At 33.7% G+C, this 18,412-nt stretch overlaps 3 protein-coding genes across 10 annotated transcripts; 1 reads left to right on the top strand and 2 right to left on the bottom strand.

Moving 5' to 3' along the window:
- Positions 1–800: 800 nt before the first annotated feature.
- Positions 801–6,639, bottom strand: LOC121117187 (arginine kinase). Of its 6 annotated transcripts, none has more exons than XM_071888996.1 (4): positions 6,503–6,639; positions 5,583–5,782; positions 1,082–2,015; positions 801–1,023 (listed from the first exon to the last, which is right to left on the bottom strand). In XM_071888996.1, the coding sequence occupies exons 2-4, from the start codon at positions 5,712–5,714 to the stop codon at positions 893–895; spliced, it is 1,197 nt and encodes a 398-aa protein (XP_071745097.1). In that variant the 5' UTR covers positions 5,715–5,782; positions 6,503–6,639; the 3' UTR covers positions 801–892. The 6 variants fall into 6 exon arrangements, with proteins under 6 accessions (XP_071745097.1, XP_040567457.1, XP_040567456.2 ...); XM_040711523.2 differs by lacking the exon at positions 6,503–6,639 and adding an exon at positions 3,613–3,633 and having other exon boundaries at positions 5,583–5,777; XM_040711522.2 differs by lacking the exons at positions 5,583–5,782; positions 6,503–6,639 and adding exons at positions 3,613–3,633; positions 5,016–5,162.
- Positions 6,640–7,199: 560 nt separating this feature from the next.
- On the bottom strand, positions 7,200–11,835 carry LOC121118742 (uncharacterized). Of its 3 annotated transcripts, none has more exons than XM_071888994.1 (6): positions 10,789–11,835; positions 10,510–10,638; positions 10,229–10,449; positions 8,385–10,166; positions 8,223–8,328; positions 7,200–7,587 (listed from the first exon to the last, which is right to left on the bottom strand). In XM_071888994.1, exons 3-6 carry the CDS (start codon positions 10,300–10,302, stop codon positions 7,507–7,509), a joined length of 2,043 nt encoding a protein of 680 aa, XP_071745095.1. In that variant the 5' UTR covers positions 10,303–10,449; positions 10,510–10,638; positions 10,789–11,835; the 3' UTR covers positions 7,200–7,506. The 3 variants fall into 3 exon arrangements, with proteins under 3 accessions (XP_071745095.1, XP_071745096.1, XP_040569263.1); XM_071888995.1 differs by having other exon boundaries at positions 10,598–10,638; XM_040713329.2 differs by lacking the exons at positions 10,510–10,638; positions 10,789–11,835 and having other exon boundaries at positions 10,229–10,504.
- An 18-nt stretch (positions 11,836–11,853) lies between these two features.
- On the top strand, positions 11,854–17,715 carry pic (DNA damage-binding protein pic). Its single transcript, XM_040713326.2, has 7 exons — positions 11,854–12,823; positions 12,876–13,539; positions 13,691–13,787; positions 13,847–14,042; positions 15,840–17,046; positions 17,118–17,287; positions 17,350–17,715. Exons 1-7 carry the CDS (start codon positions 12,034–12,036, stop codon positions 17,661–17,663), a joined length of 3,438 nt encoding a protein of 1,145 aa, XP_040569260.1. The 5' UTR covers positions 11,854–12,033; the 3' UTR covers positions 17,664–17,715.
- The last annotated feature ends 697 nt before the right edge of the window (positions 17,716–18,412 follow it).

The following is an 18,412-nucleotide window of genomic DNA, read 5'->3' as shown; positions in this document are numbered from 1 at the left end:
GTATGTTCATTCAATCTGTGATTCCTTTACCTACATAAAAAAATAGACTACCAATAAACTACATAGTAGCAGGGGTTGAGCTTCGATATTACAACAATATACTTTCAATTATTTAAGTAAACAGTAATAAATACTATTATAGTTTTATGTATCCAATCGAATAGATGTAGATAACAATTCATTTCTTATGTAACACTGTACTTCGGTCTGGTGAAGCCTTATTGATTAAATAACCGGAAATTTGTATACTATTATTAACAGTATCTAAACAAGTCTTTAATTTCACTAGCTATAAAATGAATTTATCTTATGAAAAGCATATCACTTAAAATTATGCATTCTATTCTAGAGGCAGGGGTGAGCAAATTTAATAAAACACGTTCACATATTGATACTAATGCACAATTCTATACCATCATCTCTTAATTTATTCCAAATTCAATTTAATGTAGCTTGGTTTAAATAATTTTGTCGTGTACCTCGCGGGAAATAAAAAATGACATAGTCCATTTTTACAAGTGTAATTGTGTTGTTTGACTCAGCAAATCTGATGTTAACACGTCATTAATTTTCATGCAACTATTCTACATTTTATTTCTTTCAACACAAGAGTTATAAGTGTAGGAACAATACATATTTGTATACTAATTCTTAATCCCCCCTTTCACTCTGGCTTCAGTTACCTAATATGTAAATATCTATAAAAAAAACATCCCGAAACTGATCTCAAAATTTGACACCTATACATCGGCCATGTAGGATAATACAAAATGAATAAAATAACCATTTTGAGTAGAGAATAAAAGGCAAAATAACAATATTATTAGAGGAAAAATAATTTATCATTAGCAACTTATTTCAACTATACATATATATACTAAAATACGAATGTTTAAAGACCATGTTTCTTCTTAAGCTCCAAGTCTTCCTTGTAAAGAGTGTTAACACCATCAATCATGGTTTGGACCAATTGAACCTCAGAGTATCCAAGACGATGCTTGTTGGAAATATCATAAGTAACTCCTATTAGAAGAAATTGAATTAAAGATAGAGGTGAAAAGATTAAAAATGCAAAAATTACCAGTTTGGCCTCCAGATTCACCGCGTGTTCCACGGGGTTGAAGGGCAAGTTCTTCACATCTTTTCTTAAGGGCAGGCAATCCTTCTTTGGTCCATCCTGGAAGATCAACGTGGACTGAAGCTCTCATGCCAGTTCCAAGATTGGTGGGACAAGAGTGCAAGTATCCCAATTTGGGATCCAAGAGAAATTCCTTTCCAGATTCCTCCTTGACTGAATCCCCGACTGCTTGGATACCCCGTGCTAATCTCTCAAAGACTCCCTTGACATCTCCACCCTTTTCCATCGAGATGATACGGAGCTGATCCTCCTCATTGACCCAGGTAAGGAATGACTTTTCTTTGTTATGGAAGATACCCCGGCCCTCGGGCCAGTCTCTCTCCATTCCACCCACTTTCAAGTTCCTATCTCCAGACACGAAAAGGAAGTGATCATCAACGAGCTGTTGGCGAACTCCTTCTTCCATGCCCAAAAGGGGATAGTAATTTCCAGAGAGATCTCCCTTTAGCTTCTTGAAAGCGTGGGACATGAGGTCTTCCACATCCAGACGTTGTTGCTTCGTGATTCCGGGAGAGAGACCAAAGCCTTGAATGGAACGCCCAACACGGATACGAGTGGAGTGAACGGGGGCATTGGGATCAATATTGCCCTTAATCTTGGTGGAATCCATGTCAGAGGTGTGAGCAAAGCTGGGAGGGAGTCCGTGATACTCGCAAATGAGGGGAATGAACACTTCCGCAAAATCAACATAAGAGTCTTCATCACCAGCGTAGATACCACAGTGCTGATCGTCAAACTCCACAGCGCATGCAATAGCCTTGGCCAAAGTAAAACCAGAAGTCTTGGTCTGGATACCAGCCAACTTCTCCCATTTCTCCTTGCTTACGTGTTTGGCAACCAAGCTGTGGGTTGAGAGAATGTTGGGGAAAGGAGGAACCTATTATTCAAACAGAAAATCAAATTAAATTTAGAAGAGATGCGAGGCCATTTAATCGAGGAATAAGTTATCCATACTTCGGACATATTGGTATTTAGCTCTTTTAAATATAGAGATGCGAACGGGGCAAGGAGCAAGCGAAGATTGAATTTCTTTTGCTTAGTTAATATACCGGCAGAGAAGTCCAGCTAGGATTATCATTTATTACTCCTCCCCTTTCCTTCTCTACATTAACATGCATTTATACAGCCTGCATAATGCCAACTTGTTCATGCAGAGGCTCTCCCCTCTCACTTCACCAATGGGACGCGCATTTCTCTTTTTTTTTGTCTAACAAAGTTTTCTCTATAATATAGAGATATAATAAAATGTTTAGGGATGCGAGTATTGGTAAACTTGCGGTGAGCATAAAAACTACCGACTGGTTTGTTGTTTATATAAATAAACGATTTCTAAATATTACATCAGATATTACATACCAAATATCATATTTGTCATATTAAAGGACGTGGCAAAAAAGGAAAAACTTGCGCCTTCTCTACCTCGGGCATCATTGTTTTGTTCAGAAAGTTCATTTCTAAATACACATGCAAAGTTCTTATTATCATAAGATAATACACGCCAAATTGATGGGATAATTACATGCTATAGTAATATTCCATGGTTTGAGTGTTCACTTATTTTAATCAATCTTTCCTTGTGTTACTATACTAAGCCAATAAGGTAATACCAAGTTTGAATCTTATTAAATAATATATATATTAACTTATAAACAATTTAAAAGGAACATAGTATTCATTATTACCTAGTCTACAATATTAACTATCTTGAATTAAAAATTAAACTAACTTAAAATTAATCACTACATGACTTTGAATGTCAAACATTTTTTGTATTTGTATTATGATGGGAATTAGACATGAACAAATGCGACCAAAAAGTTTGACACTATACATTACAATTAGAAATTACATATCAACCCCTAATCCTAACACTTTATTCGGCAAAGAATCTTCTTTGGTTAAGAAACTTTCATTGGAAATCCCTGACTCTAATAATCTTATACCTTAATAAAATAAACATGGCCCAGGAAATGTTTTTTATGGAGCCCCAGGGGATCTATTAAGGAGCCAATACACGAGATCACTAAGTCCCGTAGCCGTAGGCCATTAATTTATATAAAAAGAAAACACATTACAATTAAAAACTTCAACTATACGTTTCAAGACTATAAACAAAAACGAAATATGCTACAATACATTAGTAATACATTGGAAAAGTTAGATGAAGTATTAGTAAGAAGCTATAGAAATACAACAAACGCTGTTAGTAAAGGTGATACATCTTGAGCAATAAATCAACGTCACATATATCGCGTGGTTTAATTACAAATTGAAGAAGAAAAAAATCAAATCCTACATCATGAATGTTCAATTGCATAAAAACGCGATCAATTACAACACGATCTTCCGAAGAAAAATAAAGCTATTATAATGATTCCCAAAGTGACAAATATGACAAGTTAATCAAGATGATAAAATAAAAGGTATCGATATTAGCCATTACCCATATTCTAATGTAAATACAAGTAACTTACAGACTCCGCTTTAAGAATTGTCTGCAAAATAAAAATAAAAACAAATAATTAAAATCAATATTCATATATCTGTAGCAGGGGCGTAGTTCAAGGGTCAGTATCACTACATAAATGTTGTAAATCGTGGGAGAGAGAACATTTGAAAGGGCTAAAATATATAAGCCCCTTTCTCCACAACTGCACCCATGATATTTAATCGTACCACAATTATTAACAGGGCAAATAATTGTTGAATTCGTAATAGCAATGCTAAAGCATCGTTTAAAAGTATTATCCTTAACTTTTTCTGTTAACGCATCATCAATATTTTTAATTCGGTTCGTCTATGTATTTCATTAAAATGATGCTTTTTATTTCCCATCAATCATGATGATATTTATGGAAATGACAATTGTCGAAATACTCGTGAGTATAAATTGAAAAGAAATATTTGCGGGTAACCTGCAAGATATTCGTCCTATTATTAACGATTTCTTCCTATTTTTAACAAAGCAAGAAACACTGTAGTTTATATATATATCCGTTAGCAGATAACATGCCGCTTATCAAACTTGCCATATAATACTTTTCTTTCTGATTTACAATCAAGAGGATTTATACAATTTTCAGATCCCTAATGATATTAAAAAAACCTAATTTACAAAACCGTTCCTGGGGTCAGTATAAAATAAAACTAACAAAGTTATAATATGGTTCTTTGAATTCAACAATGACTGTAAATAATTTTATATACTGATGAAAGGAGAAGAAATTGAAATACTGTTTATGTATCATACTTGATTAATTCATCACATCTTCTTTTAATAACATTAAATTAAAATAATCGGAATTCCTTTTAAAAAGTACATGTGGAATAATTTATATGTACTCTGTCGTATTTCCAACCAAGCCATCTAAAGCAAAATTTGCATTTAATTGAGTTTTTAATAGTCAATTGCTTTGAATTAATAATATGGTAATGTATATGCCATTAACGGTAAAATAATTATCGTCTTTAGGGACATTGTATTAGTGTAACAAAATACATAAAATAATTTCAAACAAAAATGAATTAGATTTAAAGGGAAATGTAAAGAAATTAATTACATGCAGATAATAAAGAAAGGGAGAAGAAAATAAATAATGAAGGAAAGTTTAATGATCAAGATTATGAGCGAGGTAAAGACTTCAGCACTTGATGAACTCTTTGACCAACTCATCAAAAAAACAAAACATCCTTTAATATAATGATTAAAAAATAAAAGCAGAGCAAAAGAAACTGAGGTTAGGCAGGGAATAGTGATAGGCTGAAAGATAGCATTAGAGCGAGATACTGTTTTGATAGACCCAATATTAGTGGATGATGTAAATTGAAACTCATGTAAGCAGAGTGTGAAGGGTGAGTAGAAAGATAGATAACTTACAGATTCATAGGTGGTTATTGGCAAGTAAGTGACAAGGAAAACATAAATAGACGTAAAGAGAAGGACAATGCTGAGGAAGGAACGGAAAGAGGAGGAAAGGATGTTGTTCAAAAAGGAAGAGAGTCGTACCATCGTGGTAGGTTTCCAACTCATAAAATGGTTGTTAGTAGTAGGCAATAGGGAAGGGAGAATAGGACTCTGGATTATGAATTCCACTCAACTCTCGGAGTTGCATCTAACGTACTAATACTAATTCTATTCTAAGCAGAAGTACGTCAAAAAAGAGGAATATATAGGGGCATGACGTCATAAGGAGAGACATTCACGAAACTGCAGCAGCTTGAACTAGCTGGCTGCTACTGCTAGACATAAGCTGATCAAGTGACCTGTGATTCTGAGCCATTTCCCAACAAATAGATGCTGTTGCTAAGGGCTCAAAATGAATATAAAATGGTCCATGGACTCCTACTCCTCGAGAAGGAAGAGGACAATACACAAGATATGAGCAGAATAGGAGTAGAGACTCAATGATTCGACTCTGAACAATTCCAGTATTTTAGTAGTTACCTTCTCGCCTTTGAGGAATTTAAAATAAACGAAAGCCCCTCCAAGAGCAGCTAATGTAGCTTTGGCACTATTGGCACGTCCATAAATAGTCGTACTGTTGAAGTAATGCGAGAATCCTTTTTGTTCTGCCATTTTTGAGTGTTCAACTCCAATTTCCTCCTTTACTCGAGTGATGCAAGAACTCGAATGTCTATTTCTACCTTAAAAAAGAAGAAGGAAAGAAAAAGAAAAGAAATGTCGGCTTCCAGCTTCATAATAAATAACAAATAAAGCAGGGTTGCCACTTTATGACATGGAAAATCATTTCTGTGCGTATCCAATTTGTTCGATACAATCCTCATGATCACATAACATCTTTCTAATCACTCATTTCATACTGTCATATTCAAAAGGATCCCCTGATATCTTAATTAGGACTATCCTTTGGTAATTGTACATTATCAAGGGAAAGCTGAGACCCGTGCCATGAATAGGAAAATGATAAAAGTTTCACACTCCTGCTGATACGGATAATAATTTATATACTATTACAGTAAGAAGATCACATTGCATATTGTAATAACTAATAATGAACTTAATGCAATGCAATGCTTGCTTTCTTGAAAGTCAACTACATTGTTGTTCGTCTGATTATATATACCGACAATACAATATACATGTATCAATAATATCATAGACTATATATACTAATGTTGATAGTACAACCTAATTTAATTACCTAGTTTCTAATAATTCTCTAAGTTACGTCTGATGCAGTCTGTTATGTATTTATTTTTTAATACTAAAATGGTTGCTCGGTTTACCTTAGGCGTTAATTAGGTTTAATTAAAGAGATTCTAACTAAGGAGAGAAGTTACATATATATCGATGGAATTTTTTGTTTTCCTTGAATACTGATAGGTATACAATTCTCTACTTACGTTATGATAATCCTTTGACTCGCTTTATTGGCTTATGGATGGTATTTTTGTTGATAAATATTACAGTTTATTCTCTCGCATGCTACAAATATGTTCCATCGGCTATCGCCATCCCTAGTTATTTTTTCATTGAGAGTGAACATATTTCAGGTACTTTTTTTCTTGAATCGTCAATTTTCTATGTTACTATTAACATTGATTATTTTAGCCGTTATGTCGCCTTCTTTGGTTTACCAACTTAGTTATTGCAGGTGAACTAACAGAAACTTGTTTTTTAATCAAAGGTACCTTTTTTTCTGACCACCATCAACAACAACATTTTCAAATGTGTAAAAGTTATATAAATCTATATTTTTGGGTACTTTAAAAAATATTTATATTATCCCTGTAAATGCAACGTTAAGAAGTTTTATTAAATAAATATAGTCTCTGCTGTAAAAATTGTATCATATTTTACAAGAATTAATTTTAACAATTAATTAGTATAGCCAACCACACAACAGGAATTTGAAGTGTTCCTTTAGGACAGATTTTAATCCAATAATATGTAAACCAAAAAATAATTTTCCCTTCAATCAATTCAGGATGAGCTCACAAAATATATACTCTCAATATAATTAATTAAAAGCTTAGCATTTAAAATTCGTATAATTTTTGATTGGCTTTCCTCGAGATTAAAAAAAAATCAATCATGAAATTGAATAAAAAATTGTATTATTCATACATTTTCCAAGACAAAAAATATATATAACATATATAAACATTAAAATACAAATAATACAGATGCCTCTAAATATAAAAACACAATGATATTTGACGAATTAATACTTTGCTTAACTAAAATAGATCGTTCTTCACATCAATAAATAAATATTATTATATTTTCCAATTATATAGCAATTACACTTTTAATTAGCTTAAATACAAGTAAAAATCATAAATATTCCTTAAAAAAATAAAATAATCTACTTTTCAAATCTAATAAATTTAAAGACAGGTGATCGTTAGATATATGACAAATCAAACTCATCAATTTTGCTGAACTCCGATGATTGATTGATTTCCCAAACCAGAAAATCTTCTTCCTAAATAAATATTTAAAGTTAATTGCTTATAAATATGTACATGTATAGAAGCAGCATAAAAAGATCCTGAAAACACTTTTTGTGGGAACTTATTCTGCATTTTTTTATATTACAAGATACTGTTCTTTAAATTATATTGGTGATATTTTTCGAATAATTGGGATAGAAAGTAGAAAAGTAAAACAAATCAAATTCAAAGTGAGAGTATGCTATGATGACTCATTGTCTACTTTCAATGACTTATCACAATATAAAGGAGGAAAGAAGATCCACTACAGATTTATTCATTTAAATTGAGTGACGGAATTCAATTTTTTATCAAGTATTTAATATGATGATGACTTAAACATCAAATTGTTTAGCTTTATTTAAGTAAAATTCTTAGAAAAGATACGTTCTCTAAACTTTACCATTTTTACAATATTATTATTTTACCGGAATAAAGATAAATTTCAGGCTTAACTGTATTTTTTCAGTCATGAAAATTATCATCGTAATTTCTGATTAAGTAAAAATACCTAGTAAAGAAAAAATGAAGTTTTCTCCTTCAATCTTTTTATGATGCAACTACACATATGTATTCAGACAAACATCCTTATCGATAATTTATAATGGATCAGTGATGTTTTTAATACCTCTCTTTTCGAGCGTTTTGGTGAATGGTCATTTTCACTTGATAATCTTTTACGCTTCCGACATATATTTTTATTTACCAAATTGGTAACCGCAATATTTTCATCACTGGAATGATACAATATTTACTTCACGTTAAATCAAAACGTACATTATGAACTCACCCAATCGCATCCTCCTCATCCAAAGATACATGCTCATCTTCATCTGTTTTAACCAAAGACTTTTCAATATTTTTATTTACACGACTAGTTTTTTTCTCATCATCTTGTAGATCATTAAACAATAATGTGTCATTTAAACTTTTTTCCCTCCGTACTTTCCGTCTTGTAGACACGACTCGTGTAAATTTAGGTATAATTTTTGGTGCTTTAAAAATTGATACGTCCAACCTTGTCGGCTTCGGTCGATTTACATGAGGTGATATTGATTCATTCATCCTTGGAGGAACATTAAGTGTTTGAGCATTGATTATATTTGAAGGTGAAATTCCACCAAATAAACTATTATCATCATCAGAGTCGTCAAAACCAAAACAATGATCTATTTGTTCTTTGATAGACATGGGTTTAATAAATTTAGGAGTTGATATTTTATCTACTGCAAACTTGATCGTTTTGGGGACTGACGGAGTAATTAGATTACTTCTTCCTGGCGTTGAAGATGAAAATAATCCCTTTTTAAAGCCACTTAATCGAACAGATTTATTGACATTCATATTTTGGCTCTTTTCATAATCAAAATTTGACTCCTCACATTCAAAATGACAGGGTTCAATAGATGGATTATCATAGTATGCTTCATCAATTACATCATTATTACTTCTAATGCTGCATGGAGCAGAAGTTTGGAACGGTTCAAATATTGTGAGTTTCTTGATAGGCTTTGGGGATTTGATTGGAGGACTTGTGTGTAATTTGTTTTGAGGAGGAACTTTTATCGTTTTTTTGACAATCTTAGTCATTTTCGTTTTTCTCGCAGTGGGAGCCCTTTTCTTTCTTTTCCTTTTTATGGGACGATAACTTTCATCGCCATCATCTTCCAACACATCATAGACATCTTTTGCATCCGTAGATTCATCCCAACTCTTCATTGCGTTTGCATAAATTGGTTTCTTGAACAAAGATATATTTTGTATACTCTTAAGAGGAGATGGAGCTAATTTTGGTGGATTTGACACCTTTTTAACAGGAGTTTTACACGCTTTTTTAGAAGAAGAGTTAAGGCTCTTAGCATTATTAAGAGATATTTGTATATCTTCAGTATCCTTTTCTAATTCATTCAAAATATTATTATTCGGGCTAGCTTCAAGTTTTTTAGGAGAACTATTGGAATTCCTATTAGTTTTAGCCTTCGAGGATTGTTTTATTGGTGTCTTTGAGCCTACTCGACTTGTAACTACTTTTTTTTTACTATTTGTGATGGAACTATTGGAATTCCTATTATTTTTAGCCTTCGAGGATTGTTTTATTGGTGTCTTTGAGCCTACTCGACTTGTAACTAGTTTTTTTTTACGATTTGTGATGGAACTATTGGAATTCCTATTAGTTTTAGCCTTCGAGGATTGTTTTATTGGTGTCTTTGAGCCTACTCGACTTGTAACTACTTTCGCTTTACGATTTGCGATGGAACTATTAGAATTGCTATTAGTTTTAGCCTTCAATGATTGTTTTATTGGTGTCTTCGAGCATACTCGACTTGTCACTACTTTCGCTTTACGATTTGAGTTAGAACTTTTGGAATTCCCATCAGTCTTGGCCTTCAAGGATTGTTTTATTGGTGTCTTTGAGTCTACTCGACTTCTAACTACTTTCGCTTTACAACTGGACTTGAAGTCGTTTGGAACTTCCACTTTCTTCTGAGGAGTTACATCTCTTCTAGAACGGCTTCTTTTTATGTTGATATTATTAGGAGTTGGGTTTTTTTCTTTTACGGATGGAGATCCGCTATAAATAAAATTTATTTATCTTCAGTACTTATGATTTAGTTGCATATAATATAAATTTACCTTTTTTTTTGATGATCTTTGGAACTTCTTTGGAGGATGAGATGTGTTCGTGGAAGTATTACTGTCACTGACATTGCTGCTAACTTTTCGCGTAGATCGAGATCCTTGACGACTTGGAGTTTTGAGATTGGAGTCCTTCGTCTTTTTAGTTGTTTGACTCCTTGTTCTCATTTTTAATTTGAGGGGCTCAGAAGCCTTCGGATTGTCAAATTTGTTATGGGCTTAGGGAGAAATTTATTGTTGAGAATTAAATTTATAAATAAAATCGGACACAATATTACCACTTGTTCTCCAAAATCGCGCCTTATTTCAGCTGTTGTATTAATAATCTGACTATGGCCGAATGGAAAATCAAGTATATAACGTTACCTTTTCGTTTCCGTTGCGACAACTCATTCGTAGACTTTTATCTGTTTCAAATAGGGATCATTTTTATTTGACAAAATTATTTAATGATAAGTAATTACATTAGCGAACATAACAGTATTTTTGGTCTACAATAAAGAGTTGGTTGAGGTTACGTGGGTTTATAAAATGTGTGTTCTAGATTGAAGTATTACCTGAATAACAAGAAAACAATATTCTTGTGCCTGTACAGTGGTTGTTTTCCATAATAGGAACGTATCAATGAGGTCTCTAAATATCAGGAGTGACACTAGCTCTGATAACGCAACCTCATGATAAATAACATTTATAGAAAAAAAAATAGAATGGCAATACCTAACAAATAAAATTTATAATTTAGATATTCACAGATTTCAATTACGGTGGGAACAAAATTGGATTTTCTACTTATCCGTCTCTTTTTATAATCTAAAATCTAAAGTTTTAATATATTATACCGACATATTTTCTTTAACATCCTATATTTTGCTGATTGTATTTATATACATTCAGTAGAAATACATATAGGTGATGGAAAACAAAACCAATAAATTATATTTTAAAATTAATAGTGGTCCTTTACAACAACTTTACAATAAACCCAGACTAAATGGGTGTACATAAGAAGACCAACAAAAAATAACTTTTGTTGTATGTATGGCTTGTGATGTACTTTTATGTGTATTAAATGATATAAATTGCTTCCAAAAATATCCCCTTTAAAATCTTTCAATAATGTTTTAGAGAAAATAGTAAAAATATGATTATTTTTTATGCTAAATTGCATGCAATAGTATCATATGTAATTGTTTTATCAAATAGAATATAAAATTCAAACATACATATAAATAATATAACTTAATTTTTTGAAGGATAAAAAACTTACTCTACAGTTAACACCCAGATGAATACCAGTATCCCATAAATCATAATTATCTCGGTAAACGAAAGGAACTATACTTTTTTTATTAACTGGAATAATGTTAGTATGATCCTAGAGGCTCAACATTCAGATATCCTAAGGGCTTGGAAGGGTTAAAACTTTATTATTCTCATTTTGATGAGGTTGCGCAGTCAGAACTAGTGACACTCCAGATATTTATGATCTCATGGGATATATTGATATGGGTAGTACGTTCAATGCTTGCACAACAAAGTTCCCTGGTTATTATTAGAGTACTTCTCAAGGGTACCATATGATGTGATTGTTATGATTGCATCTGCATGAAATTGGAGGATTTGTATTTGAGAGATCCAGCGTACATCTACTGCTGTGACGACTGATCCTGACTCTGTTTCTTATCTAGCTGATTTCTTGTGTTGCCTCGTTTGAATAATTGAATGTGTAGATAGACTTTTGGAAGCGCTAGAAGTAGATTTGGAGTGCTACGGATCCAAGTGCCAAAGAGAATTAATATCCAATGGCACACAACTATCTCGTGACGGCGCACCCCCCAACAGCCGTGACCGAGTGCGCCACGGGGAATTTCACAGGTCCGGATGATTTGAATTTAATTTTGGCGAAAGGCAATGTCCTGGAGGTGTATGCAGTGACTCCCGAGGGCCTGAAAGCCATCAAAGAGTTCAGTATCAATGGGTGTGTGGAAGTCCTTCGCTTCTTCAGACCCAAAGGGAAGTCCAAGGACCGGCTCTTCATTGTTACAGCTCGAAACAACGCCATGATCCTGGAAGCGGAGGATGGAGAAATCCTGACAAGAGCCAATGGGAATGTAGAGGATCGCATCGGTAAAAAGTCTGAAACGGGAATCCTGGCTGTGATCGACCCTGAAGCGAAATTGATTGGGCTTCGTATCTACGATTCTCTGTTCAAAGTGATTCCCTTGGACACGGAGACCTCTGAGCTGCGTGCATACAATATCCGCATGGAAGAGCTTCAAGTCTATGACATTGATTTCCTGTACGGCACTTCCCAACCCACGATTGCACTACTTCATCAAGACGTACATGGGAGACATGTGAAAACGAGGGAGATCTCCCTCAAGGATAAGGAGTTTGTCAAGGTTCCTTGGAAGCAAGATAATGTGGAGCGTGGAGCCTCTATGCTCATTCCCGTTCCCCTTCCCTATGGAGGCTGTATCATTGTAGGAACGGAATCCATTTGCTACCACAATGGATCTCATTATCAAGCCATTGCTCCCCCCAAGATGCAAAGCTCCACCATCATTTCCTATGCACGTGTTGATCCCGATGGTAAACATTCATTCCTCATTCTTTGATTGATTTTCACTCATTTCCTCTGCAGGGTCACGCTATCTATTAGGTGATATGGCTGGCCACCTTTTTATGCTTTTACTCATTAAAGAAGAACGAATGGACTCTGGTGTTCATGTGGGTGATCTCAAATTGGAACTACTAGGTGAAGTGACTATACCGGAATGTATGACTTATCTTGATAATGGCTACGTGTATATTGGTTCTCGTCTTGGGGATTCTCAAATGGTTCGTCTCAATGTGGAACCCGATGAAAATAATTCCTATGTTACGGTTGTTGAGTCCTTTACTAATTTAGGACCCATTAGTGACATGGTTGTAGTAGATCTTGAAAGGCAAGGACAAGGTCAACTAGTGACGTGCTCTGGTTCGTACAAGGAAGGATCTCTAAGAATAATTAGAAATGGTATTGGTATTCATGAGTTAGCTTCCATCGATCTCCCTGGAATCAAAGGAATGTGGGCACTTCAATGCGGAGAAGAAATTGGTAAACATGATAACACACTGGTTCTATCTTTTGTTGAACAGACAAGAGTTTTGACCTTAAATGGAGAAGAGGTCGAAGAAACTGAGATAAAAGGATTTTTAGCAGATCAACAGACATTTTTTACGGGTGCTGTTGCCCATAATCAAATTGTACAGATAACTCCTGTGTCTGTTAGACTTATTAATCAGAGAACTTCCCAACTTGTTGCGTAAGGAGATATTTATTTCATCTTATAAATCAAAGTCTAATGTTTTTCATTTGTTTTTGATATCAAATACTATCTCAATTTACTTGTAGTTAGTTATATTACTTTGAATTCACTCTGTCTTTACTTCCATCTTTTTTTAACTATGCATTAGAGAATGGAAACCACCGGGGGATCGTAGAATTAGTGTGACTGCCTGCAACTATTGTCAAATAGTCTGTGCTGTTGGACCAATTTTATTTTTTGTTGAGGTGGGTTTTTAATTCGATTTATATCCATTTTATTGTTTTTAAATGTTTTGTATTTATAGGTTAAGGATGGCTCTTTAGAACTAAATGGAGATCAAACTTTAGAGTATGAAGTTGCTTGTATCGATATTACACCCTTAGGAGACGATTCTACTTGTCCTTCAGAGATTGTGTGTGTTGGACTTTGGACAGATATCAGTATTCGCGTTTTTAAATTATCTACCTTGGAAGAAATTACTAAAGAACCTCTTGGTGGAGGTAAGAAAATTATTATTTTATTTCTTGAATCATTTTCTCTGTTCAGAACTATAAAACTCATAAAAACTAAACATGCACACTTTAATATATTAAGCTAATTGTAGGTTAACTAAGTTAAATAATTATCTGATTGCCTCATACAGTTTTGAGCAACAACATCTGGTATCCATACAGCTGTATGCTGACTTCTAGGCATTTGAAGCCGAGTAGTTAATCTTATCCAACCATCAAGTTGAAACTGATATAAAGCGTTCACGTATGAGTTACTATTTTTCTTGTTTTCCTGACCTCCTACAATTATTAGGTTAAAGTCATTTATTTGTACTATAGCAGCATCTGTTATTGGACATGGCAAATCAGGTCCTTTTATCCAACCTTTCCATATTGCTGTCAAATCTAAAATTTCGGTTTTATTAGTGGTACCTTTCCCTAGGGTATTTCCACCTCCTACAACAATGTATTTATTCTTATACAATCCACATGCATGCCCTGTCCTGCCATCTTTTAAGTCTGGCCCAAATCTCCATTCTTTTGTTGACCAGTTAAAAATCCATGTTTTAGCAGAGTTTGGACTTTGGATTCTACGGCCACCAATTACCATGGTTTCAAAATCATTGATTTGTACCATGCATTGTTGTTCTAAAACTGTAGGGAGTTGGGGACCAGGATTCGTTTTTATATTGGGCAACATGACTATTTCAGTATCCGTTTCTGACGTTGGCACCCACCAGCCTTTTCCTGGAATAAAAGCCTCTCCTGTACCATGTATTGCTCTATTAAAAACGTCTGGGAAAAATTTCCATTCACCAGTGCTAAGGTACATTCTGCATCCTCCTTTAAAAAAATTCAGGCCATAACCACATAGTAATGGAAAGCTCTCATTTACAAGTGTAGCCTTAATAACGATATTACGTTTATGAGATTCTTCTAAAAAGCATTTGTAGTTGGGGTTCTCCAAGTCAACAATTTCGGGTTTTGCGTCACCTTCTTGTGAATATCCTCCTGCTATCAAAATTTTGGTTGAAAATTGACTATCAGTAAATCCTCGGGGTAATTCACTTTCATATTTGCAGTTCTTCACCTCAGCTGTAACACAAGTTTTGCAGTCATTAATAATATCTGTGCAGTTTTTATAAAGGCCACAAAGTCCATTCACAAAAGTTAGGTATTTACATTCCTTCAACTCTGAGCACCTATTAAGACACTGATGAGCACTTGAAGTTTTTTGAACTCTTATTCCCGTTCCTTCACATCTTCCAACTTTGAAACAACGTGGACACTCAATTTGGCTTGTAATACAATCCTTACAATCCTTAAAATTGATACATTCTTTTAATGCAATGCAAAGCTTCGAGTGTGCAACATATGTATACCAGTGACACTCCTTGGTCTTTGAACATAGCTCTTGGCATTTTTCTTTACCTTCAGTGAGTTTGAAATTCTTCCAGTGAGAATTCGTACATTCCTGATTCAAGTCACAACGATGAAGTATTTCTCCAGTTGAAAGAAGGGAATAATGATAAAGTAGACTTATCAGGATAAATATTTTTTTTTCTATCACCATATTTTATGAATGAAGTTTTCCTACTAAGCTTTACATAAATGAAAATTGCTTTAGGATACAGTCCTAATTTTCTAATTCAACAATTGAAGGGCCCCCTTATGTTTCACAGAGAGCTATGAGTATGTATATTATATGTGTTTTTACTGATTTATTTATCTATTTTTTATTATTATTGTTGTCATAATTACTATTACGAGTATAAGAAAATAATAATCTCCTTATTTTAATTTCAGAAATTATTCCACGTTCTATTTTAATGACTCAATTTGAAAGGACCAATTATTTATTATGTGCACTCGGCGATGGATCCCTATTTTATTACGTTTTAAGTCCTCAAGGATGTTTGACAGAAAAAAAGAAAGTAACGCTTGGAACTCAACCCGCAGTTTTAAGGAAATTCAAAACGCAATCAACGACAAATGTTTTTGCTTGCTCCGATAGACCAACTGTGATATATTCTTCGACTCAAAAATTAGTTTTTTCTAATGTTAACCTCCGAGAAGTAAAGCATATGTGCCCTCTCAATGCAGATTCTTATCCCGATAGCTTAGCCCTGGCCACTGACAATACTGTCATTTTTGGAACAATCGATGAGATTCAAAAGTTACATATTCGCACCGTTCGGCTTAATGAAACTCCAAGACGACTTGCATATCAAGAAGAAACTCAAACCTTTGGAGTAATAACGATGAGACAGGACATTCAAGGAAAAGATGGACTAGTTCCATCTCGGCCATCTGCCAGCACGTTATGCCAATCCACTACATTAACAAGTTCCGTTGGTACCCTTTGTAGTAATAGACAGTCCTCAGGTGGTACAGGAATCGGAGGAGCTCAGGAATATGGACAAGAACAAGATGTATTTAGTTTACTTATCTTAAATCAACACACGTTTGAAGTAATTCATTCGCATCAACTCATGCAACAAGAGTGCGGACAAAGTTTGTTGTCATGCAAACTAGGCGAGGATCCTAATCCATATTATATTGTTGGAACTGCGATGGTTAATCCTGAAGAATTTGAGCCTAAATCTGGAAGGATTCTTATATTTCAGTGGAGGGATAATAAACTTAATCAAATTGCTGAAAAAGAGATTAAAGGCTGTTGCTTCTCTCTTCAACAATTCAACAACAAGCTACTGACATCAATTAATAGCACAGTTCGCTTGTGGGAATGGACTCCAGATAAAGAACTCCGTCTTGAGTGCTCCTTTTTTAACAACATGATAGCATTACTGACTCGTACTAGAGGGGATTTTATCTTAGTTGGAGATTTAATTCGATCAATGACATTACTTCAATATAAAACTATGGAAGGAAGTTTCGAAGAAATATCGCGGGATCATCTCCCTAATTGGATGACAGCTATTGAGGTACTCGATGATGATACTTTTCTAGGAGCCGAAAATGCTTCAAATATTTTTGTATGCGTTCGTGATAGGTATACTATTATTGTACATATATTTAAATCAATGGAGGTAGTCTAACCTATTTTAATTTTCACGTATTTAGTGCGGCCTCTACTGATGAAGAACGTCAACAAATGACCGAAGTTGGCCGAATTCATATTGGTGACATAATAAACGTTTTTCGACATGGGTCTCTAGTTATGCAAAACCTGGGAGATTCAAGTACTCCACATACGGGGAGCGTCTTGTATGGAACTATTCTTGGGGCTATTGGTAAGAATTAATCTTTGATTTTAATTTTTTTTCCTGTAATAACTTTTTATTTATTACTTTAGGCTTGGTCACGCAATTACCGACGGATTTTTTTGATTTCTTAACAGATTTACAGAGCAGATTAACTAAAGTTATAAAAACAGTTGGGAAGGTTGAACATAAATATTGGCGTAGTTTCTCAAATGAAAGAAAATCAGAGCCCATGGAGGGATTTGTTGACGGTGATCTAATTGAGACTTTTCTAGATTTAAGTCGTGATAAAATGTCGGAGGTTACGAATGGACTACAAATTGCTGATCCAGGAACGGGAAATAAAGTAGATGCATCTGTGGACGATATTATCAAAATTGTCGAAGATTTGACAAGAATACATTAGTAATGATTATTTGGCATTAAATTTAGTGAAATAAATATTTAAGGAATAGTCATTCAGTGTTATAATTTCATAAGAGCTTACAATTAATTACTTAATTGTGTGATAATTATATTATTTGAACTTGTGTATTTTTTGTACTTTTGTCTGCTCTATTTAAAATCCATTTAACAACGACAATATATTAATTACAGAAGAAAAAAAAATCATATTTTGAATTCCATGTTCAATTATATTAGTACTTAATTCGCTTATTAACAATCTTTAATTAGTTTTTGGGTTTTCAAGATGGTTACATTTGACCTAAAGGAATATTTTTATCCACTTAAAGTAGGGATTTCAACTTTTTGAAGAAAAAATCAATAAGTCACATAGTAATTTATTTAATCTTTTTCAAATTTTATGCTTATTTTAAATATGTGATCGTACAATCCTGAGAAAATGCAATTGGTTCAAAATGACAATATTTTAAGGGTATTGTTTAAGAAGGAATTTCGCCTCGAATTTTCAAATGTTGTATGTTGTACTGATAAGGTTTATAATTTTATGTTAAAATGCATCGTATTGTGGCATTTCTTCCTAAAAATTGAAAAACTATTCAGAAAATGTGGGTACTCATGAAAGAGACGCACACACAAACTATTATATAATTAGTGTTTCCGGAATTAAACAATGCAATTAAAGGCTCGCACTTCTTTATTTCAGTATCCGAATAAAATTGAGAGGTACTATGTCTCAAACGAGATCAACTC

The sequence above is a fragment of the Lepeophtheirus salmonis genome, chromosome 5 (genome assembly GCF_016086655.4).
Source record: "Lepeophtheirus salmonis chromosome 5, UVic_Lsal_1.4, whole genome shotgun sequence".
NCBI lineage: Eukaryota > Metazoa > Arthropoda > Copepoda > Siphonostomatoida > Caligidae > Lepeophtheirus > Lepeophtheirus salmonis.
Note: the sequence above shows the minus strand (reverse complement) of the source record. Positions and strands in the feature narration are given on the sequence as shown.

Excerpts from the sequence above, each read along its gene's own strand:
- pic (XM_040713326.2), top strand. The coding sequence starts at position 12,034 with ATGGCACACAACTATCTCGTGACGGCGCACCCCCCAACAGCCGTGACC. Across the intron at positions 12,824-12,875 it reads TGCACGTGTTGATCCCGATG|GGTCACGCTATCTATTAGGT; the intron begins GTAAACATTCAT and ends TTTCCTCTGCAG. Across the intron at positions 14,043-15,839 it reads TAAAGAACCTCTTGGTGGAG|AAATTATTCCACGTTCTATT; the intron begins GTAAGAAAATTA and ends TTTTAATTTCAG.
- LOC121118742 (XM_071888994.1), bottom strand. The coding sequence starts at position 10,302 with ATGTCAGTGACAGTAATACTTCCACGAACACATCTCATCCTCCAAAGA. Across the intron at positions 10,167-10,228 it reads AAAGATCATCAAAAAAAAAG|CGGATCTCCATCCGTAAAAG; the intron begins GTAAATTTATAT and ends TTTTATTTATAG. Across the intron at positions 8,329-8,384 it reads GATGAGGAGGATGCGATTGG|TGATGAAAATATTGCGGTTA; the intron begins GTGAGTTCATAA and ends GTATCATTCCAG.
- LOC121117187 (XM_040711523.2), bottom strand. The coding sequence starts at position 5,714 with ATGGCAGAACAAAAAGGATTCTCGCATTACTTCAACAGTACGACTATT. Across the intron at positions 3,634-5,582 it reads AATTCCTCAAAGGCGAGAAG|ACAATTCTTAAAGCGGAGTC; the intron begins GTAACTACTAAA and ends TTTATTTTGCAG. Across the intron at positions 2,016-3,612 it reads CAATTCTTAAAGCGGAGTCT|GTTCCTCCTTTCCCCAACAT; the intron begins GTAAGTTACTTG and ends TTTGAATAATAG.